Source organism: Pygoscelis adeliae, unplaced genomic scaffold (assembly GCF_000699105.1).
Source record: "Pygoscelis adeliae isolate BGI_AS28 unplaced genomic scaffold, ASM69910v1 Scaffold75, whole genome shotgun sequence".
In the NCBI taxonomy this organism is placed as follows: domain Eukaryota; kingdom Metazoa; phylum Chordata; class Aves; order Sphenisciformes; family Spheniscidae; genus Pygoscelis; species Pygoscelis adeliae.
Window position 1 is genome coordinate 969,904 of NW_008824772.1, and position 14,807 is coordinate 984,710.

The 14,807-nt window shown below is 48.1% G+C and overlaps 1 protein-coding gene across 1 annotated transcript in view; it reads left to right on the forward strand.

The window, feature by feature from the left end:
- RGS9 (regulator of G-protein signaling 9) overlaps positions 1-14,807 on the forward strand; it is a 37,536-nt gene that overhangs the window by 20,355 nt on the left and 2,374 nt on the right. Inside the window, exons 10-17 of the mRNA XM_009323769.1 lie at positions 3,585-3,614; positions 4,284-4,345; positions 6,680-6,793; positions 7,793-7,908; positions 8,383-8,470; positions 9,000-9,138; positions 10,183-10,268; positions 11,618-11,785. Coding sequence (XP_009322044.1) covers positions 3,585-3,614; positions 4,284-4,345; positions 6,680-6,793; positions 7,793-7,908; positions 8,383-8,470; positions 9,000-9,138; positions 10,183-10,268; positions 11,618-11,785 — 803 coding nt within the window. The remainder of the gene's footprint in view (positions 1-3,584; positions 3,615-4,283; positions 4,346-6,679; positions 6,794-7,792; positions 7,909-8,382; positions 8,471-8,999; positions 9,139-10,182; positions 10,269-11,617; positions 11,786-14,807) is intronic.

The window sequence follows — 14,807 nt, forward strand, 5'->3', positions numbered from 1 at the left end:
GTACAGAAACAGAGTTGTGTGCATGCCAGAGTGCTGTTTGCCACTGCGGTGTCAGAGAGGCAATGCCCGCAGGTTTTTGCAATAAAGGGAGCTGCAGAGGGAGGCCGAGCTGTGCTGGCACTGCCTCGTGCTCAGTGGCTGGTGCTCTGTGCAGGATCCCCGTGGTCATCCTCGCAGCTTGCCGAGCTGTGTGCACAGACAGAGAGCGCTGTGGCATTCAGGGCAGAGCGCAGGCATGATTTGCAGTGCCCTGGTCCAAAATGAGCTTTGGACAACAGCGGCCTGTGCTTGTTCTTCACTCCAAGCCCCATCTAGGCATACACATAAAAGCTGTTATCCCGCTGTTTATGGCCTCTGTAAACACTGAATGGTGGCCAGACAGGCAAAAACATAATGACCACAATGTGGTCAGGAAGACCCACACTGAGAGCAGAGGAGGTCCATGCAAATGGTTAGCTGGAAATTAGCAGATGCCCCAGCTCTAGTAGGAGCTCGTGGCTTCAGCCATGTGGATCGGCTCCAGACACAGGGCTCTTGAGCAGGTCCTGGCTGTCTCCCAGCTGAGCTTTGCAAGCCGCTGCCTGTGTGCATGGGGAGCGCTCAGCTGCTGGCAGCGGGGTGTGACGAGGCAGTGCAGGGTGTCCAAGTGCTGTTGTGTGTCTCGGGGAGGAGGATGTTTACAGCTCACGGCACTTGCCTGAGACAGACCGAGGTCTTTCACTAATTGCCATTTTGATTTGAAGCCTGCAGGGCTGGGGAGCTTATCCACTGTAATTGTGATAAGTCACTCGTTAAGGGCATTGCAAAATTAATCTCATTATAAGAAATGACTCTCTTGTTCCAAATATTATTTCCTTCCAAATGAGGGAGGGTGGGTGGGTGGTACAGGGCAGTTTGGCATTGCTGCTGTCAGTAGCAGTGGGTAAGGATGGCTAGGATGGTGGGGACAACTGGCAGTGCTCAGTAGGACACGGACAGTATTCAGGGTCCCTTGTACCAGCACCGAAGCTGGAAACTGGTCATGGGAGCACTGTGGGAGAAAGGGAAATTAAATGATGTGTGGCCCTGGGGTGAAATAGCTGAGATCCTTCCCAGTGATTGTGGATTTGAGAACTGGAAAGGACTGAACACAGCCAGCACCTGCAGCCCTCAATAGGGTGTTCAGCACTGGGCTCCTCTTTGATTCCACTCCAGTTCAGTGTGTGCCACTACTCAGTGATGCTCAGCCCTTCTCATGCCATAGCCCCCTTTTCTGTGCGAGCCTTTGGAAATCCCCTCCCCACCCTGGAGCACCCCAGCAAAGCCCATTGGCTTTCCCAGGACAAGCTGTCCAGAGCGCTGACCTACGTGCTCAGGCTGTGGCAGGAGGGGATCCTTGGTGTAGGATGCACTTTGGAAAAAATCTTTCCCTGTTTGCAGACATGGCATTAGCTTTGATTTTTTTTTTACTTGCCCACATATAATTTTGCCGTAGTGATGGCAGTTTAATTCATGCCTTTCTTGCTCTACATATCATTTAACTTACTGGGTTCTTTTTCTCTTTCCCACCAGCTGTTTGTCTCGTGTGTGTGTGGTGTGCTGCCTGCCTCTAAGACCCCTGTAGAAGATAACACAACTTTACTGCCACGTGAGCTGCCTTCAAGCCATTGTGCCAGCATCCACCCCTCCTCGCCCCACTGCACCAGGCCTGTCTGAGGCACCCACTTGACAAAACAGAGGAAGAAATGAGGGGCCTTTTAAAACCATCTAATGATTTTAACGTGTTGATTTTCCTAAAGTAAATGCCCTAGCCACATTTAAGTTCCATCAAATGGAAGTGTTAGTTCAGCTGGCACTTAGTAAATCTGATGGGGCCTGGTTTGTATCTCAGGTTTCCCCAAGGAGATAGTGAACTCCTATTGTGCAGGAAATAGCTGGCCTGAAACAGAAACAAAGTTCTCTAAAGAGGACACTTCTAGGACAGTAAATGCAGCGAGTTTCTCTGCACAAGCAGGTGATTTTTTTTTTTTTTTGCCTCCCATTTCTACAGTCTATCTGAAACAATGATGACACTGTAGAAATGGGGGGAAGAAATGGTGCCTGCATGGAAGCTGGCCTGGCATCAGGGGTACAGCTACAGGGTGAAAAGCTGTTCTTTAGTCTGTGTGTCCTCCATCACTTATAAGATGTCCCAGGAGGCTTTGAATCAGCAAGTGAGGCTGTACAGCCCTGTGGCAAATGATCCTGTTGTCCAAGAGCTTCTTCCTCCCCGTGATGTGTCAGCCCTTACCCCCTCGCACGCAGTTCCTTGTGTGTGGCCAGCAGATCATCGCTGCTGGTGCAGCTACTGTTTGCTTTCCTGTTTGTCCCTGCTGAGAGTTTGTCCCCACTGCAGTCATTCAGAGCCGGTCATGATATTTCCAGCAGAAAAAGCTTCCTCCCTTTGCAATGCGACAGTGAGGATTTCTGTTAGTACTACACTGGCCAGGCTAGGTCTGTGTTAGGATCAGATGGGCTGGCTTCATGGTAGTGCTGTACAGATTGGCTGATCTGCTGCATATCTGGCTCCTGCTGCTGAAATGGTGAGTGTGCCCTCTCAAAATCAACCAAGTTTCAGCAAAATGTGCATATTTTTCTTCCATATAGAGTATAGTTCCTCCCTCCTGAGCAGGACTAGTGACAATGGTTAAAATGCAAAAGCAGATCTGCACCAGTGTCCCCACAATGGTCCCCTCACAAAGCAGCCCTGGGAGAGCGTCTTGCCTTTTCCAAAATAGGGGCACCTCAGGGTGCAGGTTCTCTGGTGAGAAGATGGGAGAAGCAGGCTGCCCGTGGCATTTGATACAAAATGCTTCATCACTCACAAACTGCACTTCACCAAGGCATTCTGCAGACCCATGTCTGCCACAGGGTTAGTTTGATAGAATAATTCTGGGATGCAGATCTTGTTGGCTAAAACGGGAGATGAAGAACTGAAACGCTGCATAAGCCTTTAAAGGCTTGCTGAGAGCATCCCTGACTTAGCCTGTCTTTCCTTCTCCCCCCTCAAGTTTATTTCACACAAAGTAACTGTGCTTCAAAGGAAGCTGTGTGAATAAACACCCCGCAGTTAATTTCTTGCCTTCAATTGCTTGCTCATTTGTGGATGACATGTAACATAGTCTGAGTTATTCAAATCACAACGTAAGCACCCTTTGCACAGCAGATACTGCTTCTGAGGCTTTTAATTGTGGTGTTTATATTTTGCAATGTGTTGGTTCCTGTCTCCTTTAGCTTATATTGAATGATCTAATCTGTGTCTCGTAAACGAATCTATTTTAGCTCCATTAGAATAACCCCTTAATTGAAGGCATACAGGCAGCCTCTGATGGAAGAAGCAATGCTAAACAGTAAATACAGCTAATGGAACGATTTACGGTGTGTGGATGCTCTTAACTTTGATGATACCCTGATTAGCTGAGCTGCTGTGTTTGATTTTAATTGTAATGAGAATTAATTGGAGAGCGCTGCACAACAGCAGCCCTGCAACGGTGTTTTCATGTCTCAAAAAAGGCGAGTGAAAGCACCCACCCCAACTTAATGGGTTTTATTTCTTTATTTTACAGAAAAAAACTATGACCGTTTATAGGAGAGAGGTAAGTGGTCCTTCCCTCACTTCTAGGTGTTTATCCTGCATGTATTGCTTACATCAGTGTTGCATGGAGGCTTAAAGCCCCCTTTACAGGGGATGAGCAGTTTTGAAAATGCCTGGGTTTGGCTGGCAGAGTCTCTGCTCCATGGAGCTTTTGGTCACTGTGCTTTCAGGACATTTCCTGCCTCTGCACTGCAGGCAGCCAGCAGCTCTCCCAGTGACGGGAAGGCTCAAGCAAGGACAGACACCAGGGCTAAAATCCAATAGATCAGAATTAGCGGTGAGGAAATCATAGGAGATACATCCAGCAGTGCCAGTGTAGAGACAGCCAAGGATCAATGATAATTACATGCTATATCATCCAGAGCATTTGTAGGTGCCTAGAATGGTAGCTATTATTCAATTTTTATATAGCATGGGGAGTGCTTTTTAATTACTTGCACATTGCAAAACGCTCTTCTGACATTTGCAATAAGCTCAGTGAAAACAGCCATTTTACTAAGACAGTTTAGGGATTCTCTGGTTCCTTGGACATCCAATAATTAGGGAAGAGGCAGTCCTTGTTGTAGTTAGCCTCACTACCTGGGAGAGGGCATGTCTGAGGTTCAGATAGAGGTGGCCTTGTCTTCACATCTCCATGCTCCTAACCATGGACATGTCTGATCCCTCTCAGATCATGTACTATCAGCAGGCCATCATGAAGCCCAGAGTGAAATCTTCTGTCTCTGTCGGAGGGTAAGTCCTGCTTTCCTTCTGTCCACACATTAATTAGTCTTCAGTGCTCATCTCCTAATGAGATGATTAAGCTATCTGCTCTGGCAGCTGGTGACTCAGTCAGGGGAATCGATGTGGTGGCCGCATGCAGTGTTTGTGCTGTCTGGGCTGTGTGTTGCCCGGGCCAGGAGGCGTAAGGCAGAGGATGGGTCAGAGTCCCAGTCATGATGAAGAGTCTCCTTCAGAGCTAAGGGGAGCTTTGCTATGAATGTCTGTAGAGCAGTGCCAGCCTTGCAGTTGAGACTCCCTCTGAAATCAAGAGATGTTCAGGCTGGTCAGAACGGGACTGTGGCGCTTGGGACCCAGCACAGCTCTGCAGTCTGGAAAAGCAGCTGTGTGGAGGCTGCCTTGCGAGGATGCAACGCTGTGTCCGTCCTGTGCCTGTTCCTGTGCAGGATGAGTAAGCAGCAGAGGCAGACTGACCCTCCTGTCCCTGGTCCCCAGCCTGCTGGGCTGGATTCAGCCCCAGTGAGTGTTCTTGCTTGTATGGTGATGCTCATCAGAAGGCAGCAGAGCTGGGGGAGTCTCTGGTTATTCTGTATTATGAAGGAACACACGCCTCTCCATGAATGTCCGAGCAATTAATTAGCAATTCCTCATCTCAGTGGGAGTGTTTCCTGATCAGATTCTTGATGTAGCCAATTAAGTGCAAAGCTCCCAGTCCTAGCATTAGCCATTAGTGCATTTGCCACAGGCATTTCTTACCTGGAATCTTATGTGCTGGCCAGTTGCCTAGAGGTGCAATCCACACCACCAGCCTATTTTACATAGTCATTGCCACCCAGAGATTCATATTGAATCTGAGATAAATAAGGTGCTCAGGCCTGTTCCCTGGGAGAAGAGAGTCGTGGATGAATTAAATGGGAGGAAGAGTCTGGGAAGTAGTGCTGTCTTCTGAGAACCACAGCTTGCAAGGCACCAGCGGTTCTGCTCATTTCACCTGTCACTGACTCCCAGGCCACTTAAAACTCTCCTGCCCCAATTTTCCAAACTGTGAGCTGGAGCTGGGGACATCTGACTACCTTCCAGGAATTTTGTGGTGCTTAACTGTTTGGCAATGGAGCTTTTCACACATTAGTCCTAGTCTTCTGACAGATAATGCGTATCACCTAGATCAAAAAATCCTCAGGAAATTTGGATCTCCATCTCAGCTGCAGGATTGGGTCCAAATCAAATTATTATTGATGAGGATAAGAGCAGCAACTAGATAGTGTGCATGCATCAGAGCATTGTATTGATTTAGGAGGTGCTGCAAAGCACTAATCATTAAAAGGACAGAGTAATGTTACCTGAGTTGACAGGTTTAGATTTGTAGCTTGATTAGAATATATGGATTGGAGTGAGTTATGCAGGTGCTGAATGCCTCGGCATTTCCAGTGAGAAGACGAGCACTTCTGTGCCAAACCTGTGCTATGCTTTGTGCAGTAGCATTGTATAATTGCAGGATATATGCCAAGGTGCCTGTTAGCAACGGGCCCTTGGACAGTGCACTCCCAGCTTTGAGCACATGAAAGCAGTTTGGCCTGGAAGGAATTTTAAACGCAGAAACCAGATGATTTTTTTCAAGAATGAAGAAGGGAGGAGAAAGCTAAAATTCCAGGACATTGGTGAAATCAGTTGTAATTACAAGTCTGGCCAACTTAGAAGGTAGGAGAAGTGTTTGTCTGGTTCCTGCTAGGATAGAGACATTTTTGCTTTGTGCTGAGCCCTCAAACTCATTTGCAGAGGAATGAGCCGTGCAGTAGGTGAGCAGAGGAAAGGAGAAGCTGGGATGTGCCCTCAGCACTCCCTCACCTCTCCCAGAGCTCCCTGTGCTCTCCCACGCCCTACGGGAAGGCTGTGGAGAACCCACCCTGAGTGAATACAGCGCTTGCTTTCCTCTTCTCTGGCACTTTCCTCTCTGTAATGTGTGGCACAAAACAGTGCAGGATCAGGCCTTTGCCAGTTGGCTGGAGAAGGAGACAGAAACCACTTGGGAGCTTAGTCCCACTTCCTTGAAATGAAGAGGCAAAGGAGGTGATGGAAGAAAGTCTTGTCTCTCCGAGCACTTGAGCTGGCAAAATCACTGCTTTGAAAGACAACTGGGAGATTACTGTTTGGGAAATGGAAAAGGTTAACTGTGCTAATGAATCAGTTTTTCTAGTAAGGCAGGGGCCACATTCCAGATCCCCGTGCTGAGAGGGCTGCATCTCTGAAGATATCCATAGTCTGTGCGACCATTTATTTGATTGTAATGGGGCTGGCCGCAATTCTGTTTACGAATTAATATTTTGATTTTGCTGGATTTACTTGCAGGCTTGTGAAGTACTCTGAGCAGTTCCTCTCCAGTGATCCTATCCTGTCTGGATGTCTCCCCGGCAACCCCTGGATAACAGATGACCCTGAGTTCTGGGATCTCAATGCAAAACTGTATGTATTTGTATTCTCTTGCCAGCTTGTGGTTTACACTGACCTTTATGCCGATAGAAATCAGAAAAGGGAACCATTGCTTTCGTCATGATATCTGGTCTCTGATCATGAGCAGGGAAGCGTTCCCTTTCTGACATAGCTTGGCCATGCTAAAGAAACTGTCTCTTGGGAATATTCCATGCTGAACTTCCAGCATTATCTTCTTCAAGTGGAGCCTTCCTTAACGTTACAGAAATTCCTAAACTGATGATGGGAGTATGCACTCAGCCCCTGCTGAGTGGGTCTAATCCTCCCCTTGGATGAGTAAAGTCTACTTTTACTAGCACAGGAATGGAACATGACTAGTTACACTCAGGTATAGCACTTGGTTTAGTGTTAAGCTTGCTAAATTAGGTGCTGCCAATGGTGTAGCAATTCAGGGTTCAACTACTGGCCCTTGGTCTTTGCTCACACCTCAGGCTGCTTTCTTAGGAGAGAGTTTGTGTTGGAGGCACATATTGGTGGTCCATCCCTTCTCGGAGGTCTCCCTTGGTTTTCCATTCAGATAGTATTTGCTAATTATACAGTGGCATCTCTGGGCTTGAAGCATACAACATATTACTGGTTCTCATTTGAGACCAGCAATCCTGTTAGAGTGATAATAACCCATTAGACAGCCCCAAAGGATACCTTCACAGAATGCCTTTATGAGAAGCAAAGCTTTGGGCAACAACCAGTGCCTCCTCCAGAACGGGACTGAGTCAAACCTCCGGCAAAGCTGGGCCGTCTTTGTGAGAGCAGCATAAATCTGAGATAAATCCTCATCCCACTGTGTACCAAGTTGTTTAATTATGGCTTACTTAGTGGGCTGACTTCAGGAGATCATTACAGCACTCTGGAAAACAGAGTGTGCTGAGAAGTCTCTTGGCATTCCAGCACAGGGCATTTTGGTTTTAATTAATCTGCCAATTAGATGGGCCACATGAAACTGGCAGTGCTGTTTGTTTTCAACCTGTGCAGAGTGGAAATTCCTACCAGAATGCGTGTGGAGCGATGGGCCTTCAATTTCAGTGAGCTGATACGGGACCCGAAAGGTCGGCAGAACTTCCAGCTCTTCCTGAGGAAGGAGTTCAGCGGTGGGTCTGCTGTGTCTCTATCTTTGTCCCTGCCTAGGCCACACAGCAGGATGCTGCACAGCTGAGACAGAGCAGTGGTGGAAATCCACGCCTTTGCAGTAGGCGCTGTGAGCTGGGCTGAGACTGACAAAGTCACGAAGTAAAGGCAGTAGAAGTGACTTTGGAGGCAATGGCTGCGCAGCCAGTGCCACCATCTAGTGGCACAGGACATAAAATACAGTCCAGGGCACTCCCTGTGCTGGGGGACTGCTCCCAGGCAAGCTGGAACTGGCTGAATTCACAAGCTTTTACAGGCGTCGTTTCTCCCTGTTTTCCTCCTTCAGTCCCAAGGGGATTTTCAAGGTGGCTGTAAGATTGGAGAGACTGAATTGGGGCCAACACATATTGAGTCAAACAAACTCAGTTTAGGACTTAATAAAGGGGATTGCGTTTTCCTCAGTCTCACTCTCTGCTGACTGCGTCCTTGTTTCGCAGGAGAGAATCTGAGTTTCTGGGAAGCCTGTGAGGATCTCAAGTATGGAGACCAATCCAAGGTCAAAGAAAAAGCAGAGGAAATTTACAAGTGAGTGTGGTAATTTTACATTCTTAAAGTCTTTGTACGTGAGTCCCATCACCTTCTTCCACACGTTGTCATTCTCCAAATGATTTATTCCTGAGACTTTTCTTTGTAAGCTGTCATCAAACGTGGCTGTCCTATGTCCTCACGTAGGAAAGGAGCTTTTGTGAAGATGAAACCGTAGGTATTGTTTTGTTATATAGTTACTTTTCCTCTCTCTTCTCCACTATTACCTTTAGGCCTTAGCATGTAATTTAAATAGAAGTATGGAATAGCGAAGATCTTGGGGCTGCCACGAGGAGAGTGGAGAGACCCTTTTTGCTTCCTGTGGGCTAAAATTTGGTTTATATTGTGTGTTAACAGTGCAAGCGGAAGTGACTGCATGTTGTACTGTCGAAGAGGAGATTGACTGCCCAAGATCAGGACAGCAAATTGTAGTGGGGAGCTAAAGGAACTTTCCCTTTCATGCATAGACAGAGGAGTCTCCAGGAATTCTTCAGTTGTTAATGGCACTGTTGATTACTCCTCCTTGCAGGCTCTTCCTGGCTCCAGGAGCAAGGCGCTGGATCAACATTGATGGCACAACAATGGGCATCACGGTCAAAGGCCTCAAGCACCCTCATCGTTATGTTTTAGATGCTGCTCAGACCCACATTTACATGCTGATGAAAAAGGTTTGTTATTTGTTTCCAAAGCCTTAGGGGGATTCCAGTTCTCTGGGCCTTTCCATGCCTTTGTGTGCTATCAGCTGTCACTTTCAAGTGGCCTTTGTTTGAAAATCCCTCAAATTTGCTGACTTAAGCAAGCACTGGTTCAGGCCTTTGTATTTTGCTGCTTCTTCTTCCCTCTAAAGCAGCATGTCCCCAAGGTGGTGGAGGTCAGGTGTCTGCTGGAAGTCCTATTTTCTAATGCCAGCTTGGTCACCAGCTCATTCAAAGCTTGAACAAATCTTTTAACCTCACTCAGTTAGTACCACTTTGTGTGCCACATCAGGTATCCCTGTGGTAGGATGCTTTTATCCAACTGGATTTCAGCAGTGGATGGGAAAGGTAGTAGCAATTGTGATATAACTGCATGAGTTTTGTACCAAGACCATAACCAGACGTGGCCCATCTCAAATTTTACTGAGGTTTTTCACACATTTTTCTGCAGTTATGTTGATGGACACCCTTTTTTAGGTCTGACTGGTGCAGCAGACTGCGGGCTGATGTCACCATACAGTACGTCGTGGCTTTCTTGGATCACGGTGACCACAAACAACCCGTAACTCCTCCTTATGAGTGATACAAAATACACTTAGTGGGAAGGAGCATTATGGGCCAGGGCAGCCTCTAATGCGTATTGACACTGAAAGCAGCAGAACTATACTGACTTTCAACAGTTGCTGAAAAGTTCGTCTCCTGAAACATGAGCACCTCACCTTGCAATGACTGTAAGACACCACTGGCCTGGGCTAAGCTCAGTTCAGACCTTTTGCTCTGGATCTTACCTGGGAAGCTTTATTGTGAGATGGAAAATCCTGGGAATTTTACACCAAGATGAAAGAGTATTGGTTTAAATAGCTACATTTGCCTGAAAGATGCAAAGTCCCTTGGGCTGCTGGGGGAGATAATCCAGTTCCCAGCCTCCCTGGCTGCTGAGCAGCTGTATTTGGTGGTGATTTTAATAAGGGAGTTTGCAGCCCATAACTACCGGTTTCTCTTTTTTTCTCCTAGTAGGACTCCTATGGTCGCTACTTAAAGTCTCCAGTATACAAGGAAATGCTGGCCAAGGCTGTTGTGCCACAAGAGGCTGTCAAAAAAAGGCAAGTGAAATGGGATGTAATTGTGCGGTTTGTTTTTCTTGTTGTAGCAAGGGTAGAAAAAGCCTGAGTTGCAGCAAAATTACTGATTTAGATGTTTGTTTAATTAAATAAAGTTTTTCTAAGAAGATGCCTTGCTTTGAGACTGATTATGCTGTTTATTTGTGAGCCCTTTGGAAGTGGCTTGTGTGCAGTCAGAATCGACTTGACGATGGGTCTGTTTAGAAGGGCTATGATTGTCGAGTTACTTATAGCTCCTTTCCTGGAAGGAGAGAGCACCGTGTACTGGGCATGGGACAACTCCCACCCATGAAACATTGGCTGCCAGAGAAGACAGAGCCACTGCAGGGTCCTCCATGGGTTCTGCTCAGCTCTGCCTGGACAGAGCCGCTTACCCCCTGCGAAGTGAAGGTGACAGGCAGCCACATGGGAGCAAACAGCATCTTACCTGAGAGTGACTGCTGGCACAAGGTAGACAGACTTAGAAGGAGCAGGCTTGAAACAGCTTTTTCCTGACCAAGATGAAGATTGTGTAGCAAATTTAGGCCATTTGAACTGCAGTTGCTTCTTAAAGCTGAGCGTGCAATGTCAGAGCCAGACTGGGTGGTGTGCTGCTTTGTTCCTCTTCCACTCGTCAACCTAGCAAGCAAGAAAGAGGAATCACGGACTTTCACACTATTGTTTCATCTAAAGCCCATGTCATGGTTAGTTTTTCCCTGAGCCACACATCACAAGGTCGCTGGCAGATCCTGGTTGACCTCTGGTGACTACCTTCATGTGTGTCAGTGCCTGTTCTGGAGACACAATGCTCAGCATCCTGCGTAAGCTAAAGAGCTAGTTCCTCATCCAGAGGTGGCTTAACACATGTTGCCACTGCTGCTGGTAATGGCTTTGCTGAAGCAGGTAGCAGGTGTTTTTTGGGGTATCACAGACACCAGAAACACCCATACTGGTCCCTATCTTGATCTTACTGAGGACACTAGAAAAAATTCCACCAATGGCAGTTGTTTGGGTTCACACTGAGGGTTAGTTACGTGCAAATGCTTACAGGAAAGAAAAGGAGTAATGTACTGGTCATCTCCTGGCCCTGGAGTTCCTCACAAGGACCAGGAACAGGACTGACTTTACACTTTTAGCAGTTCTGTAGCTGATGTGTGACACTGAGTCACCAAGTCCTGCTTTAAACCACCTCGTCCACATTTGTGCTTCCTTCTTGTTGTGCGGGTGACAGTGGCACGTCCATCTCTGTGTCTGAGCTTGCCCCCCTGGTAAGTTTGCTTACCAGGGGTGAGTTTTTGGTACCCTTCTACTTTCCAGTAACGCCTTGCTTCTTTCTTTCACTCTCTGCCCAGCTACACTTTCCCGTTCGGACGCCGTCACCTCCGCTCCAGCCCCAGCCCCATCGTCCTGAGGCAGCAAGAAGAAGAGGCCAAAGCCAAAGAAGCCGCCACGACCGTGGACATCACGCAGGTCATGAGCAAGCTGGATCGCAGGAGCCAGCTCAAGAATGAACCTCCCAAGTAGGCTCTGAGCCCCGCAGGGCACAGCGCAGGGAAGAGACAAGCCGAGGCTGGTGTTGAGCTTCGTCTCCCCTTCCTGAAGATGTCAGTGCTGCTTTAAGTTTCCCAGGCCGGCTCTGCCAGCAGCCCGCTTCCTGCGTGTTGCCATGGCTTCTGGAGCAGCAGATGTCACTTCCCAGGCATGTGAGGCATGGGAGTGCTGCCGGAACCAGGCTGCTGGCTGTGCCAGACTAGGGGTGCAGGGCCCTGGCTCCCTCCCTGCACACCTCAGAGGGGGGATGCCTTCTGGCTGCCCCGAGCCCCCTCCAGAGGTTGGGCAGCCTGGCCACCTCTCCCGGCCTCATGCTCCTCCAGGAGGTGGGATGGCACAAGGCAGAGTAAAGCTCTGCAGTCCCAATCCTTTGGGTTCAAATTAGCCTTCCTCGGAGCAGAGGTGGGCAACCCTGCAGGGAGTACAGTGAGGTGGCCCACCTTGGAGCACATCTGTGCTGGCGTCCATCCTCTCGGGGGGATGTGCACCCTCCCAAGGGGTGCACCCTGTGCACCCTCTGAGAGGAGCACACCCTTCACTTCAAGTATCCTGCACCTCCTAGCCAGTGCAAAGGAGCCACAGGCAGAAGAGCGGGGTAGACTTCTTGTGAGAACAGTAGGATAAGCATTTCTGCAGGTTTGGGTGACCCTTTGAATTTTAATGATGCTCCCAAGTGCCCCCTGGCATATTGGAGATGATCAGCGGAAAGCTCTGCTCTCCCCCGTGACTCCCCTGCGTGACGAGCTAGGTGTGCAGGCATAGAGAGCCGTCTCTCGCAAAAGCCTGCAGGAGGGCTTGAGAGAAGCAGCCATGGCTTTGTGTTTCTTTTATCAAATTCCTCCAACCTCCTTGTCTTGTCCTTTTCCTGCTCTTCTATTTTCTGTTGTTACAAAAAACTAACAGGAGGTAGTTCCAGTTGTCACTGGCTTATAGCCCAGGGGCAAGGAAGAACCAGGGCAGAGGTGTTAAGAGCTGATTTCAACTTAAGTAGTGTTCTTTTCATTTGCTCAGTCTCTTTTGCTCTTTAGAATGAGGCAACCTAAACAACTACGTTAGTGCTAAAGAGCTCAGGGAGATTCCAGGCTTTGCTGGGAAACCCCGGTGTGGCTGGACCAGGCCAATGATTACCAGAAGTGGGAAGATTCCTGCAAAGCCCAATAAAGGGAATTGGGGGGGACAGAAAAGCTTCCTTGTTTGTTAGAATTTAGTGGAAGTAGAGGGACTGAGTGGGAAGGACTGAGGTCCAGGAAGCTTCTTCACTCCTGTTTGTATTGTTCATCCATTTTTACTAGTGGTGTGATTTTACAGGAAGTGGGAGATGGAGAAAGCTGGATGTGAGTGGGACCCCTCAGGTACCAGGGTACATGCAAGACCAACCCCTTGCGAACAGGGAGATAGTGGGCGATAGCTGTGTCCCGAACAGCTTTGAACAGCGATTCTTGCCCTCCCTGTGTGTGTTATCAGAGGCAGAATCAGGGCTACATGGTCTGATCTGGTATCACTGCAGAACTAGTCTCCTTTGCTTCGCAGCTGAGCTAGGGAGGTTGTCATGACCTCCGTTAACCTAATGGTGATAAACCTTCTTAGAGGAATTGAAACCAAGTTGCATGAGTCTTTTGCTCTGATGTCAAGGTTTGCTTGCTAAGTCTCTGCTCTTATTCCCAGTGAAAGCAATGGCAAATTTTGCAATGCTGTAAGGGTGAGCAGGCTCAGACCGTAATTTTTTTTTTTGAATTCTGCTTAAAACCACAAGACTTCTTTATGTCAGGTACTGAGCACCGTCAACCAACCTTGGCATAAGACCACTGAAAGATACTCAAGAACTTGGCAGGGTTCGTCCAAAGCTACTTGGATGTGATGAGCTCTAAGGTCTTTTCAGAGTTTGTATAACATGGAGCACTGAGCATGTTGGGATTGCCAGTACGAAGTAACGTGTGGAAGATCAAGTCAGGGTATAAATAATAAATTACAAATCGGTGTGTTCCAGTCAGTCCCTCTGATTCTACTTCTATTTTGTCTGCAGCTTTGCTTTTTATGTTCTCTCTGTCCATTCCTTTCTCTGATTTTTCATCATCTCAGCTTTGCATTGCTGTCCCCCTGACATGGGTTAATACTGCATGCTCTGGAGTCGCTGCGCTTGTGAAACACTAGTCCTACACTTGCAGGCAGAAGCTGGCTCTGTTCTGTTTATAGGCTGAATAAGCTGGCACGACCCAGTGTACCGCTCCTTGGTCCCTTGCTGTTCAGTCCCTGAAGAGGAAGGTCGCCTCGTACAAAGTGTGACCATGGTACAAACTGAACTTCGCTTTGTGCCAGCCAAGAAATTGTTTGTTTCCATTGGAAATCAGAGCAATATGTTGTTTCACTTCTTGGCCATCGCTTTCACGCAATAAAAATAAATGTAGAAAATGAAAAAAGAACTGCGTTCATTCTTCTCTGTCTTGTCTCAGTGTGTTCATCCTTCACTGTGTCATCTTTCTGCCATGCGTGCATGCATTTTCTGTATGTGCCTCTGCTCTCAGCACTTTGGACACTTGAGCTGCATTTCATTTCTGCTGGGAGTGAGTCCTTGGGAAATGGCAGGGGGACAGCCCGGCATGCAGCATGTCCTCTGCTGATGAATCTGCGCTTGGGCTTGTCCTGAGGGCTGAATTGGCTGAGCTGGAGGCTTCACAGCACCAGCCAGGGACTCTGGGGGCTTCAGTACAAGATGGGGCTTCTCGTATTATCAGTCATCAGGGTTTGGAGCTCGGTGTCCTATTTCTTGGCCACCACAGCAGCCAGCACATTGGTGCTTTGGGTGTGACATGGTTACACCGTTTATAACCAAGATCACATTCTCGGGATAGCAGACTCCTCTGTGCCTGGAGCTAATCATTGTAAGGAGTGAGACAAGCTGGTGTCTCCTACAGCATCCCAGTGGGTGTGGGGCTGGATCCCTCAGCACCCGCTGGGGCCGTGTAGCAACGACCCTGTTGCTTTCCATGGGCA